This window comes from Colobus angolensis, unplaced genomic scaffold, assembly GCF_000951035.1.
Source record: "Colobus angolensis palliatus isolate OR3802 unplaced genomic scaffold, Cang.pa_1.0 Scaffold117, whole genome shotgun sequence".
NCBI lineage: Eukaryota > Metazoa > Chordata > Mammalia > Primates > Cercopithecidae > Colobus > Colobus angolensis.
In genome coordinates this window covers 7,048,068-7,064,844 of record NW_012112808.1, presented here as the reverse complement: position 1 = coordinate 7,064,844, position 16,777 = coordinate 7,048,068, and the positions used below count along the sequence as shown (strand labels likewise).

The following is a 16,777-nucleotide window of genomic DNA, read 5'->3' as shown; positions in this document are numbered from 1 at the left end:
TCTGTAGAAGTAAAAACCTTTCCCTTTCTTCTTCCTTATTCTGTACATTTGTCACTGAGGCACTGAACATTGATGATGCTCTGCTTCATGTGGCTTAGAGTGAGGTGTCCCTACACCAGGGTCAGTGATGAACTTTTCCTGCCGTACATAATGAGTTATGGATAATGGCATAGCCCCATGTTCTGGCCAGGGAGAAAAGCAGAGGGTGCCCTTGTCCCTTCCATGCTCTCCCAGCATGAAAAAGTAAGACCTTTAAGGTGCTGCCCTTAGACATGCTACGTCACAATAAATGGAAGCATCCAGACCTTGGTGATGAGTTGAGATGCATGCCAGCCTCAGGAAATGTACTCAAAATAATTGAGTATACCATAATTCCTTAGTTATCTTCTCCTACACTCTAACTTTACACATTCTTAGTATGTTATACATGTAGGTCAAGTTTTATTTCATAGGATAGAAAGCCATTTGATCAATCCCTGTTTTCTCCATATGTAAAATGAAAATAACATCTACCTTGCAGAGCTGTCAGTGAAGATTTATCAATGAGAGAATGAGTAAAATCCTTGTAAAAGGTTCAGCGTATGGGGATACATTTTAATTTCCTCTATTTGTCAAAAATATGATTTATGTGAGCTGAATAAGAAATTTGAAATTATGGTTTTAATTTCCAAATGAGTAAATGAAAGCTTCTTGTTCCTGTAGAACGTTATGTAAATTAACACAATGAGGCTAGAGAAGAGGCTGTTTTAAAATGGTGATGTGATGATGTCTAAACTCTCTGGTAGTAGGACATATTTTTCATCAATTTGAGGCAAAACAGATAAATGTAATCTATAAGGAACTGAGAGGAAGTAACTATTTTGTCCTTAAGAATGAGGCACCTGTTAAGTTATGTGTCTGCTTTGGGATTTGGTTTCCTTTTATAGTTTCACAACAAAATCGTGGCCCAGGTAGCTTGCGATGTGCTTCAGTTGCTGGTTTCCTACTGGGAGAAACTTCAGATGTTTGAAACCTCTCTGCCTCGGAAAATGGCAGAAGTAAGTCTTTTTTTCTGTAATACTAAAACATAAGCACTTTCTTTTTATTGTATTTGATATTTAATTAATTATAAATGTTCAAATAATTGTTAGAGAACCGACTGTTAAATTACCACAAGTCACTCATTTTAAGATTAAGTTAGACTGGTTCTTCTCAGCTGTGATTTCAGGCACTATGTAAGGAAGCCAGCAGTGTTCTAGACAGAGGCTTATACTTGGGGAGTTTGAAAGGCAGGCACGACCACAACAAAGAGACCTTTTGTAGATTGGGCTTCATTCATCAAGAGCAATTTGGATGGTGCCAACAAGGAGTAGGCAGCTGGTTATGATGCCCTCCGTGAGGGGTGGAGGGGGCGGCTGTTGTGTAAAACAGAAGTCTCTCCCAGACTAAAGCCCTGGACCCCACTTTCTGCCCTAGCAGGATTACTGGCCATAATGAGATTGCTACCATGATAACCTCTGTGTAGGTAACTGGTGGGAGAGAGGGGTGGAAGGAATAGGAAGAATCTTCTCAACAGTCATATCCTGAAGGCCACTTGCATCCAAGTGTGCTTCGCCTGTTCACAAGCAGGCACCTTCACTCCCGTAGGTGTCCATGGGATAAGGTACTTCTACTGAGTTTTATAGCTGCACTTTTAACACATGCCCTGTTCTTATACATCCAGTGGGAACTCTTTGAGGAAATTTGATTTGTCCCCGTGAGGTATTACAAGGAGAGAGAAGAAGTGATGTTGGTTTATTTTCTCTCAGCCCTAGACAGATTTCCCTGGAAAGATCACTTTGTTCTCTCAGAGGTACATTAAAAGGCACAAGTGATTTTTGACCTTAAGTGACCTAGAGTGAAATGGAGTTTGGACATGGGAACATAAAATGCTCTGAAATGGAAAGTAGGGTTTTGGGGTGACGATGTAATTTATCATCTAAATGGGACTGCTTTTGAGAATGAAAGGGGTGCTGTTTACACCAGGACAACAGGTGGAGACAGGGTAATTTATAATAAAACTAAAATGGGAGCATTTTCATAATTATTTTTGGAAGTATTTTTTCACTTCACTATGAAAACTGGAAACTGATGTTCAGAATTATGTGACTGCAGAGAGAAATACTCTTTTCTTTGTCTTCCCCCCTAATTTTTCAACCAGAAAAGTAGAGTAGAAAGTGGCTGTGGCCCTATTGTCTTTTCCTAATTTTCAAGATCACCACACAGCTGGCCCTCTGCTTTGTATCACCTTTCTTTGGTGAGTTGGCACCAAGCTGGCTTTAGTTGCAAGGCCATCGTGGGACTCCTAACATGGGCTTACAAAGGCTTACAAATATGGTCTGTTTGATTGGGGATTTATCTTTTATGCAGATCCTTGTGGCCACAATTGCTTTTCTTTTACCAAGTGCAGAGTACTCCTCAGTGGAAACAGACAAGAAGGTAGGTGGCACATTAACTAAGTTTTTCCTAGAGTTTTTTTTATTTTAATGTAAGGTAAAATGATAAATAATGTTACAACTAGTGATATCCTTTGTAATATCCTTCTCTATTGGCCTTAACAGTCTTTTTTGTGAAAATGTTATTTATTTATTTACTTGCTTACCTGCCTATCTAGCACCTGCATGTCCACTGAATACTATGTGTAGGGACAATTCTCTTATTATTGTGTGTAGTGAGGTTTAAGAGACTGCAGCATAAGTTACCGGGCGTGTTCTTCTTCCAGTTTGTTGTGTCCTTGCTACTGTGCCTCTTGGACTGGTGCATGGCATTGCCCGTGAGTGTCCTTCTCCACCCCGTGTCCACGGCAGTCCTAGAGGAGCAGCATTCGGCCAGAGCCCCCTTGCTGGATTATATCTACAGGGTGAGTCTCCACCTGGGTCTGGGGGAATGGAGTGTGGGTTTATATGCCGGAGAACCACCAAAATATGTCTTATGAGTGTACTTATTTGTCATTGCCCTTTTGAAAAGGATTTATGGTGGCTAAACTTTTTCTTAAAAAGTAAATAACTTGGCCAGGCGCGGTGGCTCACGCCTGTAATCCCAGCACTTTGGGAGGCCGAGGTGGGCAGATCACGAGGTCAGGAGATTGAGACCATCCTGGCTAACAAGGTGAAACCCCGTCTCTACTAAAAGTACAAAAAATTAGCTGGGTGTGATGGCGGGCGCCTATAGTCCCAGCTACCCCGGAGGCTGAGGCAGGAGAATGGCGTGAACCTGGGAGGCAGAGCTTGCAGTGAGAGGCGATCTCGCCACTGCACTCCAGCCTGGACAACAGAGCAAGACTCCATCTCAAAAAAAAAAAAAAAATTATAAATAACTTAAGGACTGAAAGCAGAACAGATATAAAGAAGCAGTGGTTACCAAGTTAAAGATGGATGCATTTTACATGAGTATCATCTTTAATCTTTAAACAACTGCAGTTTTGTCAGAATTCTTCAATTTTCATGGAACATGTTCTATGTCTACTTAAGAAAGAACTGTTCATATTATAGGGATATCTACATTAACTTTTTCCCTAGGGCAAATAACTTCTTTTTAAAAAATTAATTTATTTTTGTTGCACATATTAGATGTACATATTTTTAGAGTACATTTGATAATTTGATACATTCACATAATCAAATCAGGGTAATTGGGATGTCTGTCTTAAATGTTTATCTTTTCTTTATGCTAGGGACACTGGAATTATTCTCTTCTAGCTATTTTGAAATGTACAGTTGATTAATGTTAACTATAGCCATCCTACTGATCTATAGAACACCAGGTCTTATTTCTTTTATCTAACTATTTGTATACAGCATTACTTTGACAAAATCTGTTTATCGCAGGAAGAAAAAGGTTTAATGGTCTCAGTAATCATTTTGCCTCAAAAAATTCTTAAGAAATAAATTAAGGAATTATGTCACATCAAAGCAATTAGCTTCATCATTTTTATAATATTTAAAATATTCTTAGTTAACCCCCCACCCCTTCCCCCCACACACATACACACTGATGATGACTAGGGGTGGCCTTTGCTCTGGATTGCTTATAATATCCTTCTGTAATTTGTCTTAACAGTCTCTCTCAAACCTTGGCTGTTCATTTAGCATTTGCATGTCCACTGAATAATTACTGTTATGGAGGGAAAATTCTGTGGTTTACTCTTTTACTAAGAAACCTTTAATAATAAAAGAAGAGTCCAAGACACAGACTGATCACTTTATTGCCTTATTTTTAAAAGTATTACTTTAAAAAAATACCTAATTGTGGTTGAAATTCTACTAAAAAGTATTTGTGTATTCTTCAGTAGTTAAAGATTTTAATAACTATATTAGGATTCATTAGACACTTCTGTTATTTTTGTGGCTTATAAACCTGTACAGAGCTTGGTTTGGGCCAACTGCATTAGCCACAATCACTTATGTAAATCTCTTTTCTGAGTTCTTTCTTTTCTTAAAGATTTCTCTTAAAATTGCTTTATCACTATAAAAGTCACCTCGTGGTAAAAATTCATAAATTTACTAAATAACTGTTTGTTTTGTATTTTAAGAGTAAACTTTTTATTGAAGTATAATATGCTTCCAGAAAACTGCACCAGTCTGTAAGTGAAAGCTTGATGAATTTTTACCAAGTGAGCATGCTTGTAAAATCAGAGCCCAGATCAGGAAACAGAACATTCCTGGCATCCTGGAAGCCTTCTCTGTGCCTCCGCCTAGCCACTGGCCCCATACACATGTCCAGGGATAGCCTCTATCCTGTGTAACAGAATAGAGTAGTTTTGCCTGTTTTGAACTTGATACAAATTGAGTCATACAGTATGTCTTCTTTTGTCTGACATCTTTTGCTCAACATTATTTTTCAGTGATTTATTCAAACTGCTGTGAATAGTTGCAGATTTTTCACTCTTGGTGATAGATAGTATTACACAGAATAAACCACAATACATTTATCCATTTTACTAGACATTTGGATAGTTTAGAGTTTTGGACCCATAAAATACGAATATTCAGGGTTGTTGTTTTGGGGTTTTTTTGGTTTGTTTTTTGTTTTTTTTGTATACACACATACATATGCATTTCTGTTGGGTGTGTACCTAGGAGTGAAGTTGCTAGAATACATATATTCTGCCTTATTGGTAAACACCAAATAATTTTCCAAAGTAGTTGTGCTAGTTTACACATAACATGTGGTTTTAATGTACACTTCCTATATTTATTGCATTTTGGCTACTAGAAATTAATTATCTCAGTGATTGCAGCTTAATTTTTAAATTAATAACAGAGCTGCCGTAAGGATTTTCCTATACTGCATTTTTTGCTAGGAAGATGACATAGTCAAGTGGTTGCCCTGACAACTGTAATTCTTGGTACTTTGTAGCCATTTACAAAGGGTACCTGACCACAAGGCCTCTTGCCTTGTCAGCAAACCAAAGCTAGTCATCTAAAAGTGAATTTACTTTACAGAAATGTATTTAACCCAATGGTGTTTTCTTAGTTTTTCAAGTGTTACCTTGATTCTTACAGAAATCAGGGTTTGGAGTTTATGATCTTGAAGTTATGATTAAAAAGGGAAATCTGGTACAATCATTACCTCATTTATGCATTTTGGCATATTCAAGATGATTTGTGTTTGCATGGCTTGTATGTATACAAAACCTCAAATGAGTAGATAGATCTTCAGTCAGCTGCAGTTTGTAAACTACCAGTGAACTTTTGGGAAACTAATCTTGTCAAAATAAGAATAATTTAAAAATTGTATTAAGTTAGCCCTTACAATTCATGTGTCATGAGTTATACTAATTTAAGCTCATGTCGTGCACTAATGGTGTCTGCTTGTGCTCATTCCACCCTCCACCGTGGTTGGCCTGTCCCACCACTACTCTTCATCCCCTGATTAGTTCCTTCTACCTGTGCCACCTTTGGTGGACAGGAGGGGGACTTAGGTATGTGCAATCACACAGAATGTGAATAAGTACTTTTTAACTTTTACTTTCCTTTTGCCTTGAGAACATATTTCTTGGCATTGATATGAAAGGAGCAAAATAAATTTGCTAATAGTAAGAATATATTTAAGAATGGTCATTTCATTTCCAACTAGGACCAAGCAGGAGTCCTAGCTGTCAAGTGCAACAGTAGTTTGACAGATTGTCAGGGGACACGAGGTGGGTAGCATCCATGGTGCACATGGCCTCTGTTTTCACAGGTTCTGCACTGCTGTGTGTGTGGCTCAAGCACGTACACCCAGCAGAGTCACTACACACTGACCCTGGCTGACTTGTCATCCACGGATTATGACCCCTTCCTGCCACTGGCAAATGTGAAGACCTCTGAGCCAGTCCAGTATCATTCATCAGCGGAACTGGGTAACCTGCTGACTGTTGAAGAGGGTGAGTGAGTATTCTTTCAAGTATGAAACCTTGTGAGAAGGAAAAGGAAGGATTTAGCCTTTTGCCATGCTTGCTGTACTATTATTATTATTTTTTTAATCTAGTTGTTGAAGTTGAAATCCTAGTTCCTGGAGTCCTCTGTGATGGCAAATTCTGCCTTCCTTGTTTCTTCTTTTTTTCTATTTTTTTTCTCCGCTGTTTTCCCATTTTAGTAGTTCAAATGGTTTTTGTATTATTCAAGACAGGTAAGTCTTAGATCCTTGGAACTCACAAAAAAGGCTCATTTTCTATCCTCAAGGAGCTTTACATCTAATGGAAAACACACAGTGAAGTCCAGAAGGACTCATTGTGGACTGGTAGCACCGGTAGCACCATGAGGGCTTTCCATGAAGAAGGACTTAAGCCAGACTTAGCAGGGTGGACAGGTGTTGAAAGGAGCTCATAGATTGTTCCAAGTTAGGAGAGCATCATAAAAAGAGATGGAAATGTACTTGCTACAGTTTTAGATTTGCTCTGCTCATAGCAGAGAGTCCATTTTAGAGTATATAGGGATTGTCAGGACTTAGAGCCTGCTGTATTTCTTACTTAAGCACCCGTCTCCCCAGAATGATAAGAGCCCAGCTTTGGGCCTTGGAATGGGAGTCAGAATGTGGGTATATTGTCTATACATAAGGTAAAATTGCGTAGAACCAAACACACACACACACACACAAATGCATGCATGTAAAACTGGTGAACGCTGAATAATACAGGTGGATTATTATCAATGTCAATTTCCTGACTGTGATATTGTCCTATAGATATGCAAGATGTTGCTCTGAGATGAAGGATATTTGAGGTCTCTCTGTATTATTGCTTACAACTGCATGTGAATCTGCAGTTGTCTCAACACTAAAAATTAGAAGAAGGCTGAGCCTGGTGGCTCCCACCTGTAATCCTATCACTTTGGGAGGCCAGGGAGAGCAGATCACTTGAGCACAGGACCAGCTGAATCTGTGAGGTCACGGCTGCTGTGATCAGTGGCACTGCACTCTAGCTTGAGCGACAGAGTGAGACCCTATCTAAAAAAAAAGAAAAAAAAAAATTGAAAGAGATGTAGGTGTGAAGTGTTAGATCATCCATGAAAATTTTATGGACTTCACAAGTTAAAAACCTAGGCCCTAGACTAGAATCGTGTAGACAAAACATCCTTAAGGACAGCAGAGTGAGGGAATGTCAGCAGGAAAGCAAAGTCAGGGAAGTGGAAAAAGGACCAAGAAAGAGTCTTTTCTATCAAGTCAAGGAAGAAGCACGTAAGAAGTTGAGAAAGGTCAGTAGTGCTAGTTGCTTCAGAAAGCTTAGGGAAGGTGAAAATGAAACAGGGGCTGTTTTATTTCCCAACTAGGTGTTTGGTGGTAGGTTTTGCCAGAGCACTTTCACCAGAGTGGTGGGTCAAGCCAGATAACATGAGCAGGTGACCTGTGCAGTGACAATCATATCCCTGAGTCAGACTCCTTTTGTGAGGCCCTTGGTGGAAGGAGGAAGGACACAGCAGGCAGTGGCCAGGTGAGAGAGGACCAAGGTCCAGCTTTGGGCCTTGGAATGGGAGTCAGGGGTATGCTTGCAGCACTACAGAGTCTGGAGCAAGGTTCAAGCTGACAGGAAAGGAAAGGCGAGATGAGGATGAAAAAGACAGGACGAGGGGTAACAGTCATGAGCAAGGGCTTAAAATCTAGCAGTCCTGATTTTAGCTCCATTTTGTAGATGAGCAAACTGAGGTTAAGGGATATTCGCAGGGGTGTGTACAAGTCAGAAGTAAAGGAGGTGGAATTTGAACCTAAGATTTAATGACCAAGTTCCTAAAATACATTATTGACTCTGAGATTTTTGACGTGGAGTGGACTTAACACTCTTGTTTTGAGTTGTGTTGGAGGTGATTGATACATGTTTCATTTTCACATTGTTCTCTTGATTTGTTCTCCATTTATTTATTTGTTCATTTCTGGAGCTCCACTGTCTGTTAACTGCCATGTCTGCTTTACTTTTCCCCCCCACAATGATAAATTATTTTTATTAAGTAATTGAAACAACTCTTAATCTATTTGTTTTGTTGTTCCCTACTGTAAGTTCATATGTCTTATAATAAAATTAATTTATTTTTTCCTAAAGTCATCAATTTATACTCATCCCACATGAGTATATCCCTAAAACATGGCTATCCCTAAAATAGGTTCACCATTTATTATGAGTTGCCACTTAAAAATAGCAGAAGATAAATAGGTTATTGAAAAAGGAAAAACCTAAAAATACACATTTAAATTCTGGCACCATTTTTCTTTCAATGTACAATTCTCTTTTACCTGAATATTTGTTCTCCAGAAAATGTCAGGAGCTAATGCAAACATTCCCAAGATAGTTCTAAAGTACTAAAAATAATTGTTTAAACTTCTCTGACAAAGGAGTTTTTACAATTCACTGACTTATTAACTAAGCAAATAGGCAAGGTGCTTAAAAATATATTGGTATGCACATCCTTGCTAAGTGGATACATCATATAGAAAGTGAAAAGGAAAAATGATGGTGATAGTGTAGGTATTCTAGGTTAAGCAAGAAAGAGCTCAAATTTGAGGGTATTTTTTTTCACTCAATGTCGTACTTCATCATCCATAACAAAACTATCTCTGGTCAGGTGGCCGGGTATGGTGGCTCACGTCTGTAATCCCAGCACTTTGGGAGGCCGAGGCAGATGGATCACGAGGTCAGGAGAGCCAGACCATCCTGGCTAACATGGTGAAACCTTATCTCTACTAAAAATACAAAAAATTAGCTGGGCGTTGTGGCAGGTACCTGTAGTCCCAGCTACTTGGGAGGCTGAGGCAGGATAATTGCTTGAACCTGGGAGGCGGAGGTTGCAACGAGCCGAGATCGCGCCACTGCACTCCAGCCTGGCAACAGAGCAAGACTCCATCTCGGGGGAAAAAAAAAAAAAAAAATTCTTTATGTTGGTTTTCACCTTTTTCTGGTATCTTGTTGAGTAGCTTAATAATCAACCTTCTAAATTCTTTATCTGGTATTTCAAAGATTTCTTCTTGGTTTGGATCCATTGCTGGGAAGCTAGTGTGATCTTTTGAACCTTGTTTTATCATATTACCTGTATTTTCTGGTTCCTTCTCATTTGTGTAGACTGTTTCTTCAAATTGTTCTTGAATTTATTCTTGATTTGACTGTATTTGTTTTTAAATTTCTTTTTCCTCTCCTCTTAAATATGTGACTTTAATGTTTATAGTTTATTATAGCCTAATTTGATTTTGCTGCTTTTAGGGGTGAATATTCTATATGAGTTTTTTGGTTATAGAGAGTCTTTGTATGCTAACTTTCTCAGATGCTGATTGTAGTAGTTACGTCCTCGGGGTGTGGGCAATTTCATTGTCTCCTGTGGAATTGGAATGGCAAGTATCTCTTGAAGCTTATCTCATTTCCCCATGGTATGCATTTTTTTATTTAATTTTTCCCCAGTATTTTATTGACTCTCTTGATGATCCAGGCTTCAGGCCAGTAGGGGAAGTATCTCTAGATAGAAACCAGTTGCAGCTAAAACAGGTGGTTGGATACAATACACAGTGGTGGACTGAGGCCCCAGCCTTGATTAATGGGGCTAGGGGATCTCTCAGTTAGATGCACCGAGTTTTATCAGGGTGAAGAGTGGGAACTAACTCAGCTGTCCTGTCAGGCCGGCAAGAAAGTTACCCACCTCCCAGCCTCAACTCCTGTCCTAATGTTTCGGCTCTTCACATCAGACAGGCACCTCTTTTCATCTGTAGGGATGAGGGATGTTGACGTTCCATATGGAAAGGAATTATGATTCTGCCTCTTTTGCAAGCCTAAACTTGGAGAGTGCGTCTGTGAGGATGCAGTCACCATGAATTGTTCCAGGAGGGCTATCTAATAGGTGCATTCATGCTGAGTTCCCATGGAAGAAGTTCCAGTTGTGTCTATGGTAGTTGACAAAGTGGAGAACAAGGACCCCTTCTCCACAAGCCTTCACGAGCATGCAGGCTGCCTTCCTGTTGGGGTAGAGGTTCAGACTTTCCCTCTTGCACCCAGCACTGCAATTGTGTCTCTGCTGCAGGAGACTTCCCACCAGCAGAAAGATGTAGGACTCAAGCCCTGCTGTCCAAATTCTTTTGTCCCTTGGGGTGTTCACTTGATGTGGTGCTCTCCCCCTTCCCCTAGAAATAGGAGTTCTTGATAGCCAGACTACAGTGATTGCTGTTGTTTTTCTGGGTCTAGCCACCCAGTGGGGTTGCCACACTCCAGGCTGGTGCTGGGAAATGTCTGCAAATGATCATCTGGTGATGTGACCTTTCTTCAAGTCTCCCAGCAGTGGGTACTCCAGCTGTGATAGAGGTGGCAGGGGAGTGACATAGACTGTGAGATTCCTTGGTTATAGATATGCTTAGTGTGCTGGCTTTCTTGAATGCTGGTTTTAATTGTGGTTAACTTTCACTTGGACAGGCTCAGGACCTCTGGTGGCTAGAGTATTATGGGCATTGGTGATACTATGGGATTGGTCATTTAGCCATTTTCTCCTTCCTGGGCACAGTGTTATTCCACCTGTAGATGCTGTAGTGGGCTGCATCAGCTTGTTCCAGCCACGACGCGGTGCTTGCAAGAGAGCACCAGCTGCAGTACTAGCTGTGGGATTTAAGCTAGCCCTAAATTGCCTAGGGGAAATAATCTGGTTTCTGAGGCAATGGGCAGGGCTGTAAAGCTCCTACAAGTTTATGTCCTTTGTGTTAAGCTACCTAAGCTACCAGGGTGGGTGCAGGAATATATACCAACAGGTGGGGATAGGGTTGAGCAGGTCTGTGCTCTGACTCTCCTTGAGTGGGGCCAGCCATGGTTCCTTTGAGGGTCGGGGGTGGTTCTCAGGCAGTGGGGTAATGCTCCAGAGGTAGTATAACTGCCTGTGCTGCACAGAAGAGTTCACAATGGGAGTGGAGTGTAGCAGGCAGCAGTAAGCCTTGCCCAGCTCCCATGCAGTTGGCAAGGCCGATCTCACTCCCTCAGTGTTCTTATTAGCAGCACCAGGTTTGGATCCAGGCAGTCGGCACACAGAACCCAGATCTGTCCCAGTCCATAAGCTTTCCCATCTGGCTTTCTGGCCGTGCCCCTCCTATCTGCCCATGATGCAGATCTGTCTGCAATGCACTTCCCTGCCCCCCACCGCCACCCCTGCCCGTTCTGAGCAAAGGAGTTCATCCCTGCTCGAGATTATATCACAAAATTCAGTTAGGAGCATCTTTCACCCTGCAACCCCTTTCTGAGCTAGTTGACTGGCTTCCCCAAGGACCCCTGTGAGATATATTCAGGTATGGCTTCCCTCGGTTCATGCTGGAGACTGGGAATGCCTGCAAGGCATTTCCTGCTGCTACTTCTACTTTTATGTTTCTCATCACTCCCTTAAGCAGTTCCAGCTCTGGGTAGGGTTAAGACCTTCTCCCATGACCTGGATTTTCAGATTCCCGTGTGGGGATGTGTATTCTGAAGGTAGTTTCTCCCACTCACACTCTGAGGATTTATAGTTTTTCACCTGTCTCTTGGAGTAGACTTCAGCCTTCTGCTTCTTTCAAAGGGTCTGTGGATTCTTGCAGTTTTCCTGTTGAGTTCCTGTATTGCTGCCTGGAAAAAAGTTCACAATGCAAATCTCTACACACTATTCTGTCCTTCCCAGTGAGAGAGGCACGCTAACACTGCCTCCAATCTGCCGTCTTCTGGATTTGCTTCTATAGCCCTATGCGCTTCTGTCGGCAGGTTTTATATTGGGCTGTGCAATTTGACCTATAAGCCAGTAGGTGGTGTTTATGGGTAAAAGCTGGCTGTGGGCGATGTGGCCAGATATATACTTGATCCTTGTTTACCAGGAGAAGCTCTCTATTGCCTCAGGCAATGGGGTGATCCATGGAGTGCACAGTGGTCTGAGCTCCCTGCTTAGCCCTGGGCGGGCAGGGGGCAAGATGGATTGAGCCAGACTGGGCAGGCTTATTTACAGCTCCCCTGGTGTTGGGCACAAGTAGCAGTGCTGAGGGAGAATCCAGTGGGTGGCCATCAAGTGCCCAGTGATGTGCCTAGGCATGGAGCTGGGAAATCTCCTTGGCTTCCAGTTCTCTGCACAGGCAGAGGGACACCTGAACTCCTGATTAGGAGAGTGGGTTTGGGTGCTCCAGGTATCTGTAAGTCTGCCTGGGCTTGGAGTGCAAAGGGCTCTGCTGTACTACAATCTCTGCACAAGAAAGGTGGGTTGGCTCAGGCTGGTAACCCAGATGAGCAGGCACTGCAACTACCTGGGGATATGCCTGGGCATGGGTGGAGAGGATCCCACCTCACCATGGTCTCTGCACAGGAAGGGCAAGCTGGCTCAGTCTGCTGATTCAGGTGAGTGGGTGCTCTGAATGCTTGGAGATCTGCCTGGGCATGGAGTGGAGTGGGCTCCACTGTACCATACAGGAAGGGTGGGGCAGCTCAGGCCGCCAATCTGGGCAAGGAAGTGTGCCGAATACCTGGAGATCTATCTTGGTGTGGAGTGGAGAGGGTTCCCCTGCACCAGGATCTCAGCAGAGGAGGGATGGAGAGAGTCAGGCTGCAGAACCAGGCAAGCAGGAGCTCTCAGTGCCTAGAGACCTTCCTGAGCATGAAGCAGAGAGGGTCCCCCTGCTCCAGGATCTCTACATAAAAGGTGAAGCAGCTCACACTACCAGTCCAGGTGAGCAGGTGCTTTGAATGCCTGGAGATCTGCTTGGGTGCGGAGTGCAAAGGGCCCTGTTGCACCACAATCTATGTCCAGGAAGGGAAGCATGGCTCAGGCTGCTGGTCCAGGCAAGCAGGTGCTCTGAATGCCTGGAGATCTGCCTAGGCACGGAGTGGAGAGGGCCCTGCTGTACCATGATGTGTGCACAGGAAGGTTGGGGCAGCTCAGGTTGCCAGTCTAGGAAAGCGTTTGCCTTTACTGCCTGGAGTCCTGCCTGGGAGTGAAATAGAGAGGGCCCTGCTGCACCATGATCTCAGGGGAGCAGTCTGGTGCACTCAGCAATGACACATGCAGACTGATTCTATGTTGCCAAGCTGGCCCTGGCTGCAAGTCTCGTTGCTCAGGAGAAACTTTAGCTGTAGCAGCTCTCTGCTCCCACCCCAAGCCTGCAGTTGAGAGGAGCACAATTCCAGTGCCTACTGCTGGGGCACTTTCCGCAGTTCTGGCTGTGGAAGTCCCTACCCCACTCCAGAGCAAGTGCTCCAGTCTCTCAGTTCCAGATCTAGGAAATGCCTGCAGCTTTTTCTAGTGTCTTTTCCTCTCAGCACCTCCAAGCCTGTCCCCAAGATAGCTCTGGGGCTTGGGAGAAACATCATTCTCCGCCTTGGCCTAGGTTGCTTGGTTTCCCAGTGGAAAGGTAAATTACAGAGGGAGACTCTTTCTCAGGTACTGGGGCTTCACTCACATCAGCTGGATGCCATCACAGGGGCTGTTTGCCTACATTGTCCTCCCTGAGATCTGGAACATCCTTCATGATTCCAGTGAATTCCCATTTTCCTTCTTGAATTAAAGCTCAGAGAGTTGATCTTTTTGCACTATGTTGCTATTTCTAAGTAGCTGAGGCACACTAAAAACTGGTAATATACCATATTGGAACTGCCCCCTGCCCCCCCTCTCCAAAAAAGGAGTTGAGTTTTAATCTTCATTCACCACTGACTATGTTTCTTTACTGCTGTTTACAGAGAAGAAGAGAAGAAGTTTGGAGTTGATCCCCTTGACTGCTCGAATGGTGATGGCCCACCTGGTGAACCACCTGGGGCACTACCCCCTCAGTGGGGGCCCTGCCATACTGCACAGCCTTGTCAGCGAGAACCACGACAATGCCCATGTGGAAGGCTCTGAGCTGTCCCCTGAGGTGTTCAGAAGCCCAAACCTGCAGCTGTTTGTATTTAACGATAGCACCCTCATCTCCTACCTTCAGACACCCACAGAAGGACTGGCAGGAGGATCACCAGTGGGCTGTCTCTCTGATGTGAGAGTAATTGTGAGGGATATCTCAGGGAAGTACTCTTGGGATGGTAAGGTTTTATATGGACCTTTGGAAGGCTGCTTAGCACCCAATGGAAGAAATCCTTCATTTCTGATTTCGAGCTGGCATCATGATACATTTGGACCTCAGAAAGACTCTTCTCAAGTTGAGGAGGGGGATGATGTTCTTGACAAATTACTTGAAAACATTGGCCATACAAGTCCTGAATGCCTTTTACCATCACAGCTAAATCTAAATGAACCTTCCCTACCCCCATGTGGCATGAACTATGACCAAGAGAAGGAAATTATCGAGGTCATTTTGCGCCAAAATGCTCAGGAGGATGAGTATATCCAGAGTCATAACTTCGATTCTGCAATGAAAGTCACCAGCCAGGGGCAGCCCTCCCCAGTGGAGCCCCGAGGACCCTTTTATTTCTGCAGGTTATTGCTTGATGACTTGGGAATGAATTCTTGGGACAGAAGGTAACAATCCACGCTAGACCTCCAGTTATTTTATTATTTTCATGTACTTGTATTTTTTATCAGTTTGTGGTTGGGGAAGAAGAAAAGATTGGAGAAGACAAAAGAGTGGAGATTTTTCTTTATTTTAACATTTGCAGCTTATTTTCTGCTACTAAATTAAAGCTAGAAATGAAATTATGCTGTACTGGTGTGCAGACTGAATTCCAAACATGCTGGATATTTTAAAGGATGTCAAACATTGTGTCAGGGGGGTGGTAGGGCAGTGGTGGTGGTTGTTTGTTTTTTGTTTTTTTAGACAGAGTCTTGCTCTTTTGCCCGGGCTGGAGCGCTGTGGTGTGGTCTTGGCTCACTGCAACCTCCGCCTCCCAGGTTCAAGCAATTCTTCTGCCTCAGTCTCCTGAGTAGCTGGGATTACAGGTGCCTGCCACCATGCCCGGCTAATTTTTTGTATTTTTAGTAGAGATGGGGTTTCACTATGTTGGCCAGGCTGGTCTCGAACTCCTGACCTCATGAGTTACCCTCCTTGGCCTCCCAAACTGTTGGGATTATAAGCGTGAGCCACTGCACCTGGCTGAGAGTGTGTGTTTTAATTATTGTTTTGTCCATTATTGTTTCTGCCTTCATGCAGGAAGCAAATGGACTGCAAAGGTGAATAAGCCACAGTCTAACCTTAGGTCTGATGTGGGAGATAGACCTAATACAACTCTGATAAAGGGTAGAATGACCCAGGAGTTCATGAGTAATGATTAAATCCAATGGGAAGTACAGAGCAATGGAGAAGACTTTGTGGAAGGGGGCGGATTTGAGCTGGACCCTGATAGTGGAGTGGAGTTTTTAAGAACAGAGATGGGGAGAAGGGATTCACAGCAGAGCTGACACTGGAAACAGACACAGTCACACAGTCACATGCATATAAGTCACAACACTCACCAAAGAGCCATCTGTGTCACTGGGTAGTAATGGGATGCCGGGGGAATTTTTATACCTTTGCATGTCTTAAGGAGAATGAAGTTCATTCTGTAGGTTTCTATCACAAATCTTTTGTGAGTGAGGTGGTAGAGGATGGGTGATAGGTATTTGTATTAAATTACTGATTGAAAAGCGGCAAAATGGTTCTGTAATCACATGGTTTTTCTTCTATCCTTTTTTCTTTATAGGAAGAATTTTCATCTGTTGAAGAAAAATTCAAAATTACTGAGAGAGCTAAAAAATTTGGACTCCCGCCAGTGGTATGTGAAAGTATATCAAATCACTTTTTTCCTGTTTGTCTCTAGGTATTCTTGAATAACAGATACAACTGCAGGAATGAATACACTTACTGAGACATCCAAGGGTAGTTCTGTAACCTAGCATCTGGTGACATTTGCGCATGCCATACCTTTGGTGTTTTTTACTGTAAGAAATAAACTTTCATGCTTGGTACACTAAAAAGAGGTCACCACTCCCACCTAATCTGTACTTTTGATTGTCTTTCTTTGTGGCTGCCAGTAGAAATTTATTCTCATTTGATCTCTGCAACCACCTCCTTATGATGAAGAAAAAGTTTACCTAGGTTAAACAGCCCATGGTTGCTCATACCATATTATCTAAAGCCAAGTGAGTCTGACTTCAAAATCCATGCTGTATACCAAGGCGCTAACATTCTGTACTTGTGGCTTCATAGTGTTGGAAAGGTTAAAACTAGTGTGTTGTAATTAATAACTCTCTGTTAATAAGCCTCATTCTCCAAAGCTGGCCAGACTCTCAGATCCACCCCTGTTCTATACTATCTCAGAAGCGTTTCTATAGATGAGCTCACAACCATGAAAAGTGTTTGATTTGGGGAATGTGTGTTTCCAAAATCATCTAAGTCAATAATAAGTATAGTACTT

The 16,777-nt window shown here is 42.7% G+C and overlaps 1 protein-coding gene across 2 annotated transcripts in view; it reads left to right on the top strand.

Annotated features, from left to right (window-relative positions):
• Positions 1–16,777, top strand: part of RALGAPA2 (Ral GTPase activating protein, alpha subunit 2 (catalytic)) — a 321,938-nt gene that overhangs the window by 183,545 nt on the left and 121,616 nt on the right. For both annotated transcript variants that reach the window (XM_011963148.1, XM_011963143.1), the window contains exons 28-33: positions 927–1,037; positions 2,389–2,457; positions 2,741–2,878; positions 6,202–6,385; positions 14,135–14,906; positions 16,064–16,135. In XM_011963148.1, coding sequence (XP_011818538.1) covers positions 927–1,037; positions 2,389–2,457; positions 2,741–2,878; positions 6,202–6,385; positions 14,135–14,906; positions 16,064–16,135 — 1,346 coding nt within the window. The remainder of the gene's footprint in view (positions 1–926; positions 1,038–2,388; positions 2,458–2,740; positions 2,879–6,201; positions 6,386–14,134; positions 14,907–16,063; positions 16,136–16,777) is intronic.